The 16110-nt window shown below is 31.6% G+C and overlaps 1 protein-coding gene across 1 annotated transcript in view; it reads right to left on the bottom strand.

The window, feature by feature from the left end:
- Nucleotides 1-4400: 4400 nt before the first annotated feature.
- LOC143062844 (golgin subfamily A member 2-like) overlaps nucleotides 4401-16110 on the bottom strand; it is a 37872-nt gene continuing 26162 nt past the window's right edge. The window contains exons 22-26 of the mRNA XM_076234655.1: nucleotides 15839-15918; nucleotides 13474-13576; nucleotides 12854-12960; nucleotides 11649-11796; nucleotides 4401-10136 (exon numbers count right to left, since the gene is read on the bottom strand). Of these exons, the coding sequence (XP_076090770.1) occupies nucleotides 9790-10136; nucleotides 11649-11796; nucleotides 12854-12960; nucleotides 13474-13576; nucleotides 15839-15918 (785 nt within the window). The 3' untranslated portion in view covers nucleotides 4401-9789. The remainder of the gene's footprint in view (nucleotides 10137-11648; nucleotides 11797-12853; nucleotides 12961-13473; nucleotides 13577-15838; nucleotides 15919-16110) is intronic.

The following is a 16110-nucleotide window of genomic DNA, read 5'->3' as shown; positions in this document are numbered from 1 at the left end:
GCACTTGTCAAATAATTTCCATGGTAATGAATTGACGTATCATAAGTTATTCCCTTAAAACAAATTAAACCAAACACAAACATTAACTTAAACTATGTAAAAGTCTCAAAGTCATTGAACCATGATGATGAGGGTTGGGTGGGACTATATAATCCCCTTGGAACAAAACTTGCAAATGCCATAACATTTGCATGCAAAATATCATTGACTCAACATAAGTGGTTTAATCACAAGTAATATGTGTCGGTAAACTAAGTAAAAGTTTCAACGTCAGTAGACCATGCATGACTGTGATTTATGCTTATACTATTAAAAGATCAAAATGTATATGCACATATCACTCATTTTTATTATTTGTCTCTGATTTAATTATCTCAAAGCTTCATAATATAATTTGATTATTAAGACGTATATAAGATGCAAAAAAGTCCCAAATCATGTGCCTACATTATACTTTTGAAGGCCATAAAAAAAATCAGCTCTAGAAGTAGATGTTTACAATTCAAATATACCAACTTGGTTATGTTGACGTTCTCTAATTAAGTAACATGATGGTTGATTTCTTTAGTTTACTTTCAGCTATCAATATATATGTTCCTCATATCAGCCTGTACAAAACGGTTCTATCAAAATAAATAAAAATACCACTCACCTATATTGTAGACTTTAATATAAAAATATAATGAATGACTAATATCTCTTTTTTTTTAATTTATTTTTAGTTTAGTTTATCTCTATCTGTCTTATCCCTCCCCACCCCCACACACAAACACAAAGGGTCAAAATCTTCATTCAAGGGCACTAACTCCTATAAAAACTGGACAGACTTTTGAATTTTACTCACCTATTTGATGACCATTTTAACTGTTTATTGTTTCTCTATATCTCTTATAGTGTATGCCAAAGAACAAAAAAAGTATTACAAAATTGTTATTTTAAGGTAACAGTCATATGTGGAGCTCTACTGCTTGTTGTGCAACTAACAATCAATCAATTTTACATGGAACTAAACTGACATTAGATGCTATATTGTCCATTTTTGGATCTGGTCTTGCTGATCATTGCTGCTTTTCAAGTTTCCCTCATCCTTTATTAGTTATAAAAAAAAATAAGCAAATTGCAAACAATTTGTACAGAATCGTCTACAATTTTGGTCTTGTTGACTTATCTGTAGATGTTGTCTTGCTTAAAGATTTGCTCTATTAAATATAGTTGTCAAGATAATAGGCAAATATGAAATAAAATGATAAACCAGATGCTCCGTAGGGTGCAGCTATATACGACCGCAGAGGTTGAACCCTGAACAGTTGGGGCAAGTATGGACACAACATTTAAGCTGGATTCAGCTCTAAATTTGGATTGTGATTAAATAGTTGACACAGCATAGGTTTCTAACACAGAATGAATGTGGTCTAATGAAGTTAAAATTTTTGTTTTGCCTTTGAGCAATTCACTATGCTGTTGAATATTAATCCTCTCAAAAAAATGTTTGAAGAAATTTTCTTTTTATTTATGAAATCTGAAATGAGAAAAATTTAACCCCTCCCCCATTTTTTTTTTCACATCCCCCTTTCCCTTTTTCCAAAACTGATCTCAATTCAAATTCCTAATGGAGTTTGCAACAATAACTACTCATTTAAATACATCATAAAATATTAAAATGTAAAATAAAGTGCTTGTTATCACTGAATGGTAAAGATTGTTTTAATTTATCAGTTGGTAGTAAAAGTGAATATACATTGTATATTGTATAAATCAATGATTTAAGTTGATTCAACTACTATTCTGGACAAAGAAAGATAACTCCAATTGAAAATTTCTTGCTATTTCACAATATTGTGCAATTAGATATTTCTTGCTATTGCGCAATACTGTGCAATTGAAAATATTAGCTATTGCACAATACTGTGCAATTGAAGATTGCTTGCTATTGCACAATACTGTGAAATTGAAGATTTCTTGCTATTGCTGAATACTGTGCAATTGAAAATTTCTTGCTATTGCACAATACTTAATATAATAATTTTGGATCCTGATTTGAACCAACTTGAAAATTGGGCCCATAATCAAAAATCTAAGTATATGTTTAGATTCAGCAGATCAAAAAAGCCCAAGAATTCAATTTTTGTTAAAATCAAACTTAGTTTAATTTTGGACCCTTTGGACTTTAATGTAGACCAATTTGAAAACCGGACCAAAAATTAAGAATCTACATACACAGTTAGATTCGGCATATCAAAGAACCCCAATTATTCAATTTTTGATGATATCAAACAAAGTTCAATTTTGGACCCTTTGGGCCCCTTATTCCTAAACTGTTGGGACCAAACCTCCCAAAATCAAACCCAACCATCCTTTTATGGTCATAAACCTTGTGTTTAAATTTCATAGATTTCTATTTACTTATACTAAAGTTATGGTGCGAAAACCAAGAATAATGCTTATTTGGGCCCCTTTTTAGCCCCTTATTCCTAAACTGTTGGGACCAAAACTCCCAAAATCAATCCCAACCTTCCTTTTGTGTTCATAAACCTTGTGTTTAAATTTCATTGATTTCTATTTACTTAAACTAAAGTTATTGTACGAAAACCAAGAATAATGCTTATTTGGGCCCTTTTTTGGCCCCTAATTCCTACACTGTTGGAACCAAAACTCCCAAAATCAATCCCAACCTTCCTTTTGTGGTCATAAACCTTGTGTCAAAATTTCATAGATTTCAATTTACTTAAACTAAAGTTATAGTGCGAAAACCAAGAAAATGCTTATTTGGGCCCTTTTTGGCCCCTAATTCCTAAAATGTTGGGACCAAAACTCCCAAAATCAATCCCAACCTTCCTTTTGTGGTCATAAACCTTGTGTTAAAATTTCATAGATTTCTATTCACTTTTACTTAAGTTAGAGTGCGAAAACTAAAAGTATTCGGACGACGACGACGACGACGCCAACGTGATAGCAATATACGACGAAAAATTAAAAATTTTGCGGTCGTATAAAAACATTATAAAAGGGCATAACTTTATAAGGAGTCACCTGGTGATATCTGCCATCATTTCTTATTTGTAGGTCTTATAAAAAAGAACAGGTGGTATGCTTGCCAATGAGACAACTCTTGACAACAGACCAAATGATACAGAAATACAGCTCTAGGCCACCTTAGTCTTCAACAATTAGCAAAGCCCATACCACAAAGTCAGTTATAAAAGGCCCCGAAATGGCAAATGAAAAACAAGTCAAACTAGGATACCAATAGCCTAATTTATGTACAAATAAAATTGTTTCCTTGGGTGCAGCCTGATACGACCGCAAAGGTCGAGCCCTGAACAGTTGGGGCAAATTTAGACACAATATTCAGGCATGACACAAGTTATGTTCTTCTTATATATTTCATGATGGTATAATACTAAACCCCTAACAGGATGGATTGTGCCTGATATTCATATGATGAAGACATAATCTTTCAATCACTTTAATTGAGGTTTGAAGCTGTCATGTCATTTACTGCTTGTAGTTTGTTGTTTTTACGTATTATTGTCATTTTGTTTATTTTCTTTCGTTTTATATTCTGACATCGGACTCGGACCTCTCTTAAACTGAGTTTTACTGTGTGTATTGTTGTACAATGTTCTACATTGGCTAGAGGTATAGGGGAGGGTTAAGATCTCAAAAAACATGTTTAACTCCGCCGCAATTTTGGGCCTGTCCCAAGTCAGGAGCCTCTGGCCTTTGTTAGTCTGGTATGATTTTTGATTTTAGTTTCATGTGTATAATTCGGAGTTTAGTATGACATTCATTATCACTAAACTAGTATGCATATTTGTTTAGGGGCCAGCTGAAGGATGCCTCCGGGTGTGGTAGTTTCCGGCTACATTGAAGACCCATTGGTGGCCTTCGGCTGTTGTTGCTTTGACATATTCCCCATTTTCATTCTCAATTTTATTGATACTGTTTGAATTTGGATTTCTATACTGTTTAATAAAAGATTTCTTCATGAAACTTAAAAACAAATATTGAAATTTGAAAATTTTGAACAAAAATTAACCCCTTGTAAAAGTCCACCTCCCCAATCTTTTTGAACCCCATACACCCTCCCTTTCCTTTGAAGTAATCACCCCTGTTGAATCTAAAAACAGGACCCAAAATCCAACACCTAAATACACAGTTGATTCAGCATATTAAAGAACCCAGAAAAATCAACCCATCTGAATTTGGTCAAGAAATAAGCAATGTATACAAATTATTAGAAAAGTATTGTTTTTTCGCCCTTTCTCCTAAACAGTTACAAGATCACCCCCAAAATCAATCCCAACCTTCCTTTCGAGGTATGGAAATTCTGGATTTTCTTTATCAAGCTGTATAGTACAGACACTAAGCTATTCTGAATGCTGTGTAAATAATGCAAATAATATGAGTTTCTTTTTATTATAAATAAATAAAATGCATAGTATAATGAAAATATATACTTATACATAACAATGAAATGTTGTAACAATAATCCCCTTACAAGGCTAACAAGTGTACTATCCTACTTTATGTAATTATATGAGCACCATACTACTGACAATTATCTATTGTAATATAGTGTATAGGAATTGACAAATGAGAAAACAGAAAATTTCACATATCTTTAAAATTAAACAAGTCATTGAATAAGTTACTATAAATGTTTCTTCCAGTTTCCACTCAATGCATATGTATACCGGATTAGATTTTTGTTTCATTATATTACGTTATTTTGATTGGCTAACAGCAATCTTGCGTCATTCTTCATTCTTCATTTCAAAATGAATTGCATAAGTTGAAACATACATGATGACACACTTTTCCACAATAAAGTGTTCAGGTAGATAAAAGAAAATGTCATAGTATTGAATGCTTCTTTTAGTAATTTCATAGGGTTGTAAAAGCGTTGACTGTGCATACATTTTTAGAATGAAGTGCAGAAACAAAATGTACTTAAGTCAACGCTTTTACATATGTGGCAAATTTGCAAGAAAAACAATGTTTTGTTTTTGGTATGCAGCCTAAATGTTCAGATTAACTGATTGGTAGTAAATTTCCAAACAACTTTCTGGCTGAACTTTTTTCTCTCTTGTTCATCATTTTTACATATATCATAATTTTCTGTTATCTCATTTCCCAAATCACACAGTAACTTTATTTTCTGGTAAAAAAATACCAGTGTATCATTTTGTCACATAAACTATTTGTAATTTTATCAAGTTCTTTAACACCAAGAAGTAAGTTCCATTTTACTTTTATCAATAGCTATTCATTATGTTAGGCACTGACACATTTTCTTAGGTTGAACTTGGCTGAATATAAGATAAAGTCTTAATTAAACTGTTCCCTCAAGATGTATAGTATACCTAAAGACTGTTTCAATTATTAAATGCATAAAATTCAAATTATATCATTGAAGATAAACTATCCATAATAACATGAAAACTGAAAATAGCAACTTTGGAAAATATTCGTGATGAGTGCCTTCAGCTTTATATTCAAAAATTAGATGTTTTAAAAATTGATAATTTTATAATTTGTCTTTCTAAAATATTAAACAGAGGTTTAGTTTTCCTTAAAACAAAAAGGTGAATCATATGTTCAAAAGTTCAGACCAGTATTAATGAAAGATGCTTCTAGTCTTAACAACTTTTCAAGGTGAAAAGTTAATATATTCATCATTGCAGTCAAACATAATATCTTATCTTTTAGATACAAACAAAATTAAATACTTGTTCTTTTTTCCTCAAATTTAACTAAAACTAAGAAATAAAGCAATTAACATAATATGATTGATATCACTAGATCATGGAAATGATGTGATCTATTGTATAAATAGGCCGTCTATTTTAACAAGTTATACAATCTATGAATATAGTTATTTTAAAAGAAGTAACAGCAACCCATCACAACCAAATTAGTAATCACACTGCAAGCGTGGTTCTATTAATACAGTAGTTATGAACAAAAGGTTCTGCATTTATATGATAATGTTCATGTATATATAAAACTTGATAAACCATGTAATTGATGGTTTTGAAGTATACTTGGAAAAATCTTTAAGACACATTAACCCATTTATATTTTTATATAAATGCATCTTCCTGGATAGATCTCACTCACACTCCCTTATCTTATATATAACAAACAAGACTCATTCAAATCTGTAATAACATATCTTTATGCATTTGATATAATCAAGATATACAATTCCCCGCTATAATAATAGGCCAGCTATACATAAAATGCTATTTTTTACAAGGTTGTTCAATTATAAAGAACAATGAAATTAAAATCTGTTCAATATCAATACTATGGAGAAACAATATATTAAATTTGCTTTCATCATATATATATTTGTTTTATACATACATCTCTTCATGCAGCACCTTGTCTAAATTTCATACATACAGTTCTCCTTACGTGAATGATGCTATTATACATTAACTGAACCAGCAGTTTTTAATTTTCCAGCTTTTGAAATGTTTCAAAAATATATCTTTTGAAAAAGACTTAAAAAAAAACACAATGAAAGCTTAAGGTTTCAGACTTTAAGTATGCAACTTCTTTTCAAAGTAAGAAGCTATTTGTCAAGTAAGCACCAGAAGTTAATGCATACCAATTACTTTTAAAAACATTGATACTATCATATAAAGGTATAATAGTTTTTTTGAGAAACTTATACATGTATACTAATATAAGTTGTCAGTAAAATATCCCATCACATAACAAGGAGACCAGTGTATGTTTTTCGTGTTCTTATAAATGACCATGATTGATATATAAATTCTATCTTATTGTGAACCCTATCATAGTTTTCCATAGATTCACCTGCAAGTTACCTGTCCATTTAAACTTTTGTAAGTTCTATTGTCCCATTGAACAAATACAACAGGTATTGTTCTCTGTATAGTTTATTTGATGGGACCTTTAAATTTCTTCCAACAGAAATCTATCACTCATTGATTAATTTACCTGAGTAAAAAAAAATTCTTCCAAATAAATGAAAATACACTTGTAATTGTTCAATATACCCTGGTTGTTGTTTTTTATTCTTCATTCAAAACTGAGGGTTTGTTATGTTTTCATGAAAGGAAGTCAATAGTGTATTTATTAGGACAGAAATCAATATAATAGATGCCCAAGGTGTATGAATGTGTTTTTTGTTTGTTTTTCAAATTCTGTAAACCAACTTATTTTCACAAATTCATCTCAACTTATTCCTTTTATGTTGATTTCTCAGCTATGTATCTAAATAGATTAATAATTTTCTTGCTGTTTTTATGTAAGGGAAGACCAAAAAGTAACATTTGTACAATGATTTATTTTGTAAAATCACTGTTATTTTACTTTTGACCATACAAGAGCTGCAATATGTGATGCAGTTATAGATGGAATAACGCTTGAAAAATCTGAGAACATTTTTAAACACTGTGGATATATTCATTAAAATTATCTCCCCTGGTTATTGTTGAGTCTGACTGTTCATTTATTATGTAGTTCTTTTGATTCATACAAGGTGCAAATTTTGCATTGGATACATTATTTACACATTACATCAATTTAGATAAAAAAATATTTTAAGAATTACATGAATAATTTGATTAAAAAAACGCTTTAATTTTGCATCTTGAATAATTTTGAAATCTTGAAAATGACTTTGAAATTTATTTTGCAAACTAACTTAACTAAATAATAGCAATGCACACACTTGGCTGAGATTCATTTTACTATCATAAATACTGAAGTATGAACAAACGTATCCCCGCTTAGACAAGCTTTTAATTTTTGAATCAGTGTTTATATTGAAACTATTAAAAATGTATTATTGATATTGAATAAATAAAATGCCACATGCAGTTTTGCAGGAGTTCTTATTTATTATTTGTACATGTATTTTTATCATTGACAGTTCAATTTTTTGTTCAGGTAAATTAATCAATGAGTGATAGATTTCTGTTGGAAGAAATTTAAAGGTCCCATCAAATAAACTATACAGAGAAAAATACCTGTTGTATTTGTTCAATGGGACAATAGAACTTACAAAAGTTTAAATGGACAGGTAACTTGCAGGTGAATCTATGGAAAACTATGATAGGGTTCGCAATAAATGTGACCATTTCTAGAAATTTATCATGCATTTTATGATTCTGTAAACAGTTATGAAATAACCTTAAGAGCAAATTAAAAACGATATGATGAAACAGATGATTTTGAAGAAAAAGCTATTACATTTGTGAAATATGACATATTCTTAAACAAAAACTCAAGATTTTAACAAACAGAAGAGGTCAACTATACACTGCCTTATTTTCAAAGGAAACTTGACTTCATTGACTTTTAACCTAAAAATATTGGTACACTGAGCACACCCAGTAACTAAACATGTTAAGAGCACTCACCATAATTATACATGCGAAGAAACATAGACTTTTAATTTTAGTCATGTTTTGATATATAGATCATACTAAGATAGATAAATAAAGATATATCACAGATTATGCTAAAAGCCTAAAAACCTAAATACCCAGGCATGAGTTGAGCAAACACATTTTTGTTTGTGACAGGATAGTTTTTTTTATAAAAATAAAATTGAGAGCAAGACATTTTTTCAAAATAATAAACAAATGGCAAGGAATGGAATATTCAATTTCTGGATATTATAATTCAATCCAGATTCCTATAATTTTTCAGTTCGCTGTCTAAACAGCTGGGTCTATAAAAGACAATGTGGATAAACGTATCACTAATACTTCATCAGTCAGATGAATCAGTGTACATGATAATGACATTGAAATGAAAATTGAGTGGACTTTTAAAAAGCACCAATGCTAGCAACAGATGAACAATAACCTTTTCTTCTATAACATGTTCAGATAATTAATAGCTGATGAAAACAAACAATAATGATGGACTGCAACCATGCAAGGGTTAAACTACCTTGACTGGCTTTACAGCTCCCACACGGTCAGTGGCGCTAGCTCAGTGCTTTTAGGCACTTAAATACGAAGAATTTTGCACAATTTTGTTCAACATTTACAAATAAGCATTACTTTCAATGATGAATACAATTTTTTTCATGAAAATACTGAAGCAAAGTTGGATTCAAAACATTATCTATTCTATCAGCAAACTGACTTAACGGGTACACTTAAAAACATTAAAATTTTTAGGAGTATGTAATTATTCCACAAGTTATTGCACTCCTCAGTCTGATGCCAGGTTTTGTTATATGATGACTTTAATGATGTAGTAAGGCAATACAATGTTTCTGGAATCCTTAATCGTCCAAAAGCCTTAAAATCTATGTTCCTTTACACTAATGCATTCATTCATCATGCATTTTGACATACTAGTAGTTCATCTTTCTTGTAAGATGAAGATAGCATTGGTCCCCGATTTTAAAATATACTGTGAACTACTTTTATTCATGGAAGATTTCATGTTTCACTAGAAACATTAAATAAAATAATCATCTGAATGACAAAATTTGTCATTGATCTTTCTACATGGCAAGCCTGGAACGTGCATGAAATTGAAAGCCCATGAACCAAAGCTCTTCTGGCAAACCATGAAAACAGATAAAATAATTCACAGCCACCTCTATTTCAGTGGGTATCTAGCTACGACAAGCAACCCTCACACTCAATTTGTTTTAAATCCATTACCAGAATGGACCTATTTGCTGACAACTGAGGTAGCTCGGTCTGTAATTACTGACCTATGCCAACAAGTCTCTGATCATGAATCAATGAATTCTATTGGTTAAAATCTACAATATTAGTGCCCTCATACATTATAAACCTTCCCCTTACAATATTTACATGGTAAAAAGTTATGATCTACAGTTCGATCAGTATAGTTGTTATGACTTATTTCTGATAACAGGTTCATTATTTTTGTGGCAGTGCCTTCTGTATTTTCACTAGTTTTTGATTTATCAGGTCGTTGGTCTTTTGTCATATGATGATGATGTTCGTGATTATGATGATCATGATTATGATGGTGGTGATTGTGGTTCGTATGGTCTTGAGGAGTTTCCTCCCCTAAAGTGTCTGTTGTTCCTTCCTGTCCACCGACAATTGTTTCCACTTCACTGTCTGAATCTTCTTCTGAACTAGTGTAATCTGGCCAATCTGGAAAATAATCAACTTTGAACAGAATGGAAATAAAATATGGCAAACTAATACATGTATGCTATTTAATTACTCTTTATCATAATATGAAATACTGTTGATTATTTCCGAGATATTATTTTTAGTAAATTTTGTTAACAGAGAATTCAAATATTCAGCAAAGTTTACATTCAAAAATCATGAAAATACAATCCACTAGATTTACAAAAATAAATGAATCCACAGTACCTGGAATCACACCTCAGACAATCTTCTGAACAAAATTTTGTTTTATATAATTTTCATATTCTAATTCTTGAATTCTCCTTTTATTTTGTTCTTTACAAAGGGGTAACTTATAAATGTTACATTATGTAAATCTTATTCCTTTAACCATGTAAACTATGATTTGCAATGATGCTGATATCTATGAAATGCTTATAAAAATATTGAAATAATAGTTTTTTTTTGTTTTAAGTTGAAGTTATTTTATAAATTAAATTTTAACAATAATGAAAAATGAAATAAATTGAGACTGTGTCCATGGGACTCCTGCTTGCATATCATTTGATGTTATAAAGGGACATAACTGAAGAAATTCGATCCGAGTTTCGTGGTAATACAAGTAAGTATTGAGTACCATTATAGAATGGTAAAAATAACACCACCTTATTTCAAACTTGATCTGTATTATGTGGTAATAAGCATTGTGTATAAGTTTCATAACAATTTGGTTGAGGCAAACTAAAGTTAGAGAATGGAAAACTACTTTGGGACATATGTACTGACAGACGGAAAAGGGTAAATCTTAATGCCCGCTTCCGCTATGGTATAAAAAAAACACCTAAACTTTATTACAAGAGGCTGTCACAACGACAGCAAACCGGATTTATTAACATTTATTTGTGTCCTGCCAATATCACAAGAACCATTACTGATGAACGGTGAAAGTGAAAATCGTCAAATTTGACCTCCATTTTGTCATCAGCCGCAACATATTATAATTTGAAAAGCTTAGGTTGAATGTTTCATGAGTAAATGCAACAACATGAATGGAAACGCCATTTTTCGATCTTTCAAGAACCATTACTCCTGAACAGTACAAGTCAAAATCAACATTATTGAACTTGACCTCCATTTTGTCATCAGTAACAACATATTAAAAGTTGAACAGTTCATGAGTAAATTCACGGACACGACTGGAAAAGCCATTTTTCAATCTTTCAAGAACCATAACTCCTGAACGGTAAAAGTAAAAATCCTCATTATTGAACTTGACCTCCATTTTGTCATCAGTAACAACATATTAAAATTTGGGAAGCTTTGGTTGAACTGTTCATGAGTAAATGCACGGACAACATTTTGTTGCCGTCCGCCTGACCACCCGGCTGCCCGGTTAAAAAAGGATCAGCAGTACTTCTTTTAACTATAATTTTAAACATAAGATTCCCCAATAATGACTTAATTCAGCTGATACATTTATTCGAATATCTAAAATGTTCAATAACAAAAGTTCTCCAGCCTTTAACATACCTGTACCATTGACCATAGGTTCCTGACTAAGATGAGGCTGTATACTGACGTCAGGTGAAGTTATTGATGATTCCTCATGGTAGTTATGTAACATATTTTTCTCTCCTAGTAACTGCATCATTAGTGTCTGTAGTTCTCCTAGTTTTAACTGAATAATTGAAAAGATTAAAACTTACTCATTAAGACAACAGTATGACATCTGTTTATTTCACTAAATTACAGTAAAAATGTAACCAGAACAGATATACAGTGTAACCTGTCTTATCTGACAAATTGGGAGACAAGAAAAAAATGTTGTTTTAAGCAGGTTGTTGGAATACTCATGTTTTTTCAGCAAGGATAGACTTATTTTGGGACCATGAAAATGTGTTGGTTAAAGCAGGATGTTGGAATACTCAGGATTATGCAGGCTACATTGTACCTGGTATTTGAGAAATGCAAGTTTTAATGTTACTGCAAAGTTAACAAATTCATCAACCTTTGCCTGTCTTGTTTGTAAAGATCTAAAAGTCTTAGTTTATGTTTTGCAAAGTAATTCTCCTGTTTGCTGAGGACAAAATGTATGCACCCGGCCACATCCACTTGTATTTTTGTCCGTCTGATAAGTTAAACCTTTTTCAACCGATTTTTATAGTTCGTTCTTATGTTGTACTGTTATACCACTGTCCCAGGTTAGCGGGAGGGTTGGGATCCCGCTAACATGTTTAACCCCGCCACATTATTTATGTATGTGCCTGTCCCAAGTCAGGAGCCTGTAATTCAGTGGTTGTCGTTTGTTTATGTGTTACATATTTGTTTTTCATTCATTTTTTTACATAAATGAGGCCGTTAGTTTTCTCGTTTGAATTGTTTTACATTGTGTTATGGGGGCCTATTATATCTGACTATGCGGTATGGGCTTTGCTCATTGTTGAAGGCCGTACAGTGACCTATAGTTGTTAATGTCTGTCATTTTGGTCTTTTGTGGATAGTTGTCTCATTGGCAATCATACCACATCTTCTTTTTTATACAATAGCATTAAGAAAAGATATTTTCAGATGGTTTCATTGAAATAGAGTACAAGCTTCAAAGTGTACACAGACAGATGACTGTAATAGTTGTACCCTGCCCTTCCACTTTGTGATATGTAAATTTACTTAATGAAAATATTGTTTTCGCTCCGGTCTTGGTACAAATCTATTTTTTCGTCATTCATCAAACTTACCGACATTTCTTCTCTGTCTTTGGCTAAATGTGAAATATAATCGTTTTTCTGTAATTCTCTTTGCTGCAATATTGCCCTCTGGTGGTGATATAAGGAGATGTATTCACCTGACAGATATAAATATGTATATATAAATTTGAAATAGTGTTAAAACAATGAAAATATTGAGCACTTTGCCAGTTTTGTTTTGATTAATAAAACAACTGTTGGTTTTAGCATAACAAAAGAAATATAAAGGTTTAACTTGCCTAATGAAACAGTATCAAGACATAAAATAAATAGCTGATATCTTTTAAGTGCAATATGATTGCATGAAAAAGGTCCCATGTCAAGTCATATAAAAATTTGTCTCATACTTAAATTACTGTGATTTTAAATTGCCATTTTTAAATGATGTTTTACTTAGATTTAATATTGCCATTTCAATATGTTTCACTAAAACTTGACTGTATCATACCTATAGTTTCTGATTTTCCCCTGAAACTATATCTCTGTATCATACCTATAGTTTCAGATTCCCCCTGTAACTGTATCCCTGTATCATATCTATAGTTTCAGATTCCCCCTGTAAATGTATCCCTGTATCATACCTATAGTTTCAGAGTCTCCCTGTATCTTACCTATAGTTTCAGATTCTCCCTGTAGCTGTAATACTGTATGTTCCAGTTCATCTGACTTATCTGATAACTCAGCCTTATCTCTCATCACTTTCATATACTTATTCTGTAAGTAAAATCAACAATAATAATGATAAACAAGAATGTGTCCTCAGTACACTGATGCCCCACTCGCACTATCATTTTCTATGTTTAGTGGACTCTGAAATTGGGGTAAAAACTCTTATTTGGGATTCTAATATGACGTTCTTCATTCGCTTTATGAATAAACCCATGCTCTAAATTCAATAATTTTTTTTTGCACATGCGTATAATGACTACAACAGAATAATGAGTTTTATCAAATTGGCATGCATTTAATATATTTGATTATCTTTAAACATTTCCAACCTCTTAAATGATGCACATGTTGTTACTAATTCAATTATTATGACTGTAATGTGTTGCACTTCGAAATTGACAAATTTGACCTAGATACGACAACCGTTCATGCTGGCTGTTCAAAACTTCTGCCTCTGAAAATCACATTGCCAGTCATTTGCTTGTTTACAAACAAAAAAGGGAGGTTCAAAGGAAGAGCCTATACAAACATTCTACACCTATACACATCGAACATAGAAATTACCTTAATTGTCCTTATCAGAATTGAAATAATTGATGCAAGCTATACTTTATTTTAGTTTTAAAATGGGTAGGCATTATATTCGTGTTATTTTAGCGCTCACTATTGCTCGGGCAAAACTAATCACAAATATAATGCCTACCCATGTTAAAAATTCAATAAGTATAGCTTGCATCACTTATTTCTTAATTAAGATTAGAAAGATAATATCATTGGGAACATGTGTACTAAGTTTCAAGTTGTTTACACTTCACTTCATCAAAAACAACCTTGAAACGGGACAGACAGACGGACGGACGAACGAATGAACAAACAGACGCACAGACCAGAAAACATAATGCCCCTCCACTATCATAGATGGGGAATAAGTAGGTGGGGCATAAAAGGACTTTATATTCTTCCAAAATAAAAGTGTAAAATGGAAGATAGGCAACTTATTACATACAAACAAATTATCGGTAAACATACTCCAAAAGTTTTCAAGAATGATTCTTTAATGAATGATTCTTTGGGATAGCCTGAACTAGACATCATTGAGATGAGAGCCATCTCTGTAGGTCTCTGTAAATAACGTGTGGTAACAAAGGAGTAGGTCCGGTAAGGACCGATTTTGGCCCCAAATTTCAGGTTCATCTGACGAAAGATTTTGACCACTTTTTAAACACTTAAGTGTCTATTTCATTTGAATCAATTATTTATGTAGAAAATTTTAACTGATTTAGTCATTAAAAACGATCCGATTCAAGCTCTAATAGGAAAAATCTACCAAATTTGCTGAAAAATGTCATTTTTCAGATGGTTTTTGTCAAAAATGACAGTGGCCGCATCCATGTTCATCCTCAACCTTTATATATGTTATGTATTATCATCAAATACAACTAACATTTTAATATTAAGGATGAACACGAATGCGGCCACTTTTGATCTACACGAAAACCGTCGAAAATTTAACTAAAATGCTAGAATAGTGAAGATTTCAGTAATTTAGCATGACTTAACGGTGCTAGTACCCGATATATGTGCATTGTATTGTCAAAAACAGGCCATATTTATGTAGCAGAAGCATTCTACTGTCCAATAAATAACTAAAAGTTTACATTTTAACAATTTTGTAAAACTGCTATATTTTGGGGCCAAAAAGAGGTCTTACTGGACCTACTCCTTTGTATCTTTACCATACAGCATAGGATTGTCAACTGAAACCAAAGTTATTGACCTTGACCTTTGACCTAGGAAGTTGAACAAACATTAAGACACACACACCCTCTGGTAGTGGTTAATATACTTGTCAAGTATAAACTTTGAAATCATTACAGTTCTGTAGATATGGAGGGGACACAATTTGTTACGGACAGACAGACTGATCACTTTAGGTGACCCGTCTAATTCCATTAGATAGCTGTATCAAAACTTTATCCTTAGGTCAAGTAAAAATCCCAAATAATTGTTTGCTTCTACGAGTTCTTCAATATTTTATTCATTGTATAGTTTTTCACTCTGAAGACTTTAGATTACAAAAAAGACAACGGTTGCTGCATACTGATCAGGATATAACTAAACTTTCTGTAGCACCAGATTCAAGGATTTACGATTTTTCATTTAATATTTAGTTTTAGTGGTATAGTTTTTGCACTTATCCTAATATATTTTCAGTTGTCCTAGAACTTTACTGTCCATTTGAATTTTTTATTCTTTATACTCTCTTTATAAGTTTGGTATTTAAGTAATCATTATAATCAAATATACCTGTATTAACTCCATGGCTTGTTTCAACTGTTCATACTCTACTCTACTGACTACATTATTATCTTCTGACTGGAATGCACCTGAAAATACAGAATCTGACATTGAGAAACAGTAACAATATGAATACCTGTGTGAGTTCATCCATCCCAATATCACTTATTTCTGGATGATTTGATACTTTTCAGTTAGAGTTTAAAGGTGACTTTTATACAAGCAAATAGGCTAAAACTCATTATATTTTACTGCTCTTTTAAGTGAATGTCTGCAAATGG

The sequence above is a fragment of the Mytilus galloprovincialis genome, chromosome 2 (genome assembly GCF_965363235.1).
Source record: "Mytilus galloprovincialis chromosome 2, xbMytGall1.hap1.1, whole genome shotgun sequence".
In the NCBI taxonomy this organism is placed as follows: domain Eukaryota; kingdom Metazoa; phylum Mollusca; class Bivalvia; order Mytilida; family Mytilidae; genus Mytilus; species Mytilus galloprovincialis.
This window is presented reverse-complemented; position numbering and strand designations above follow the sequence as displayed.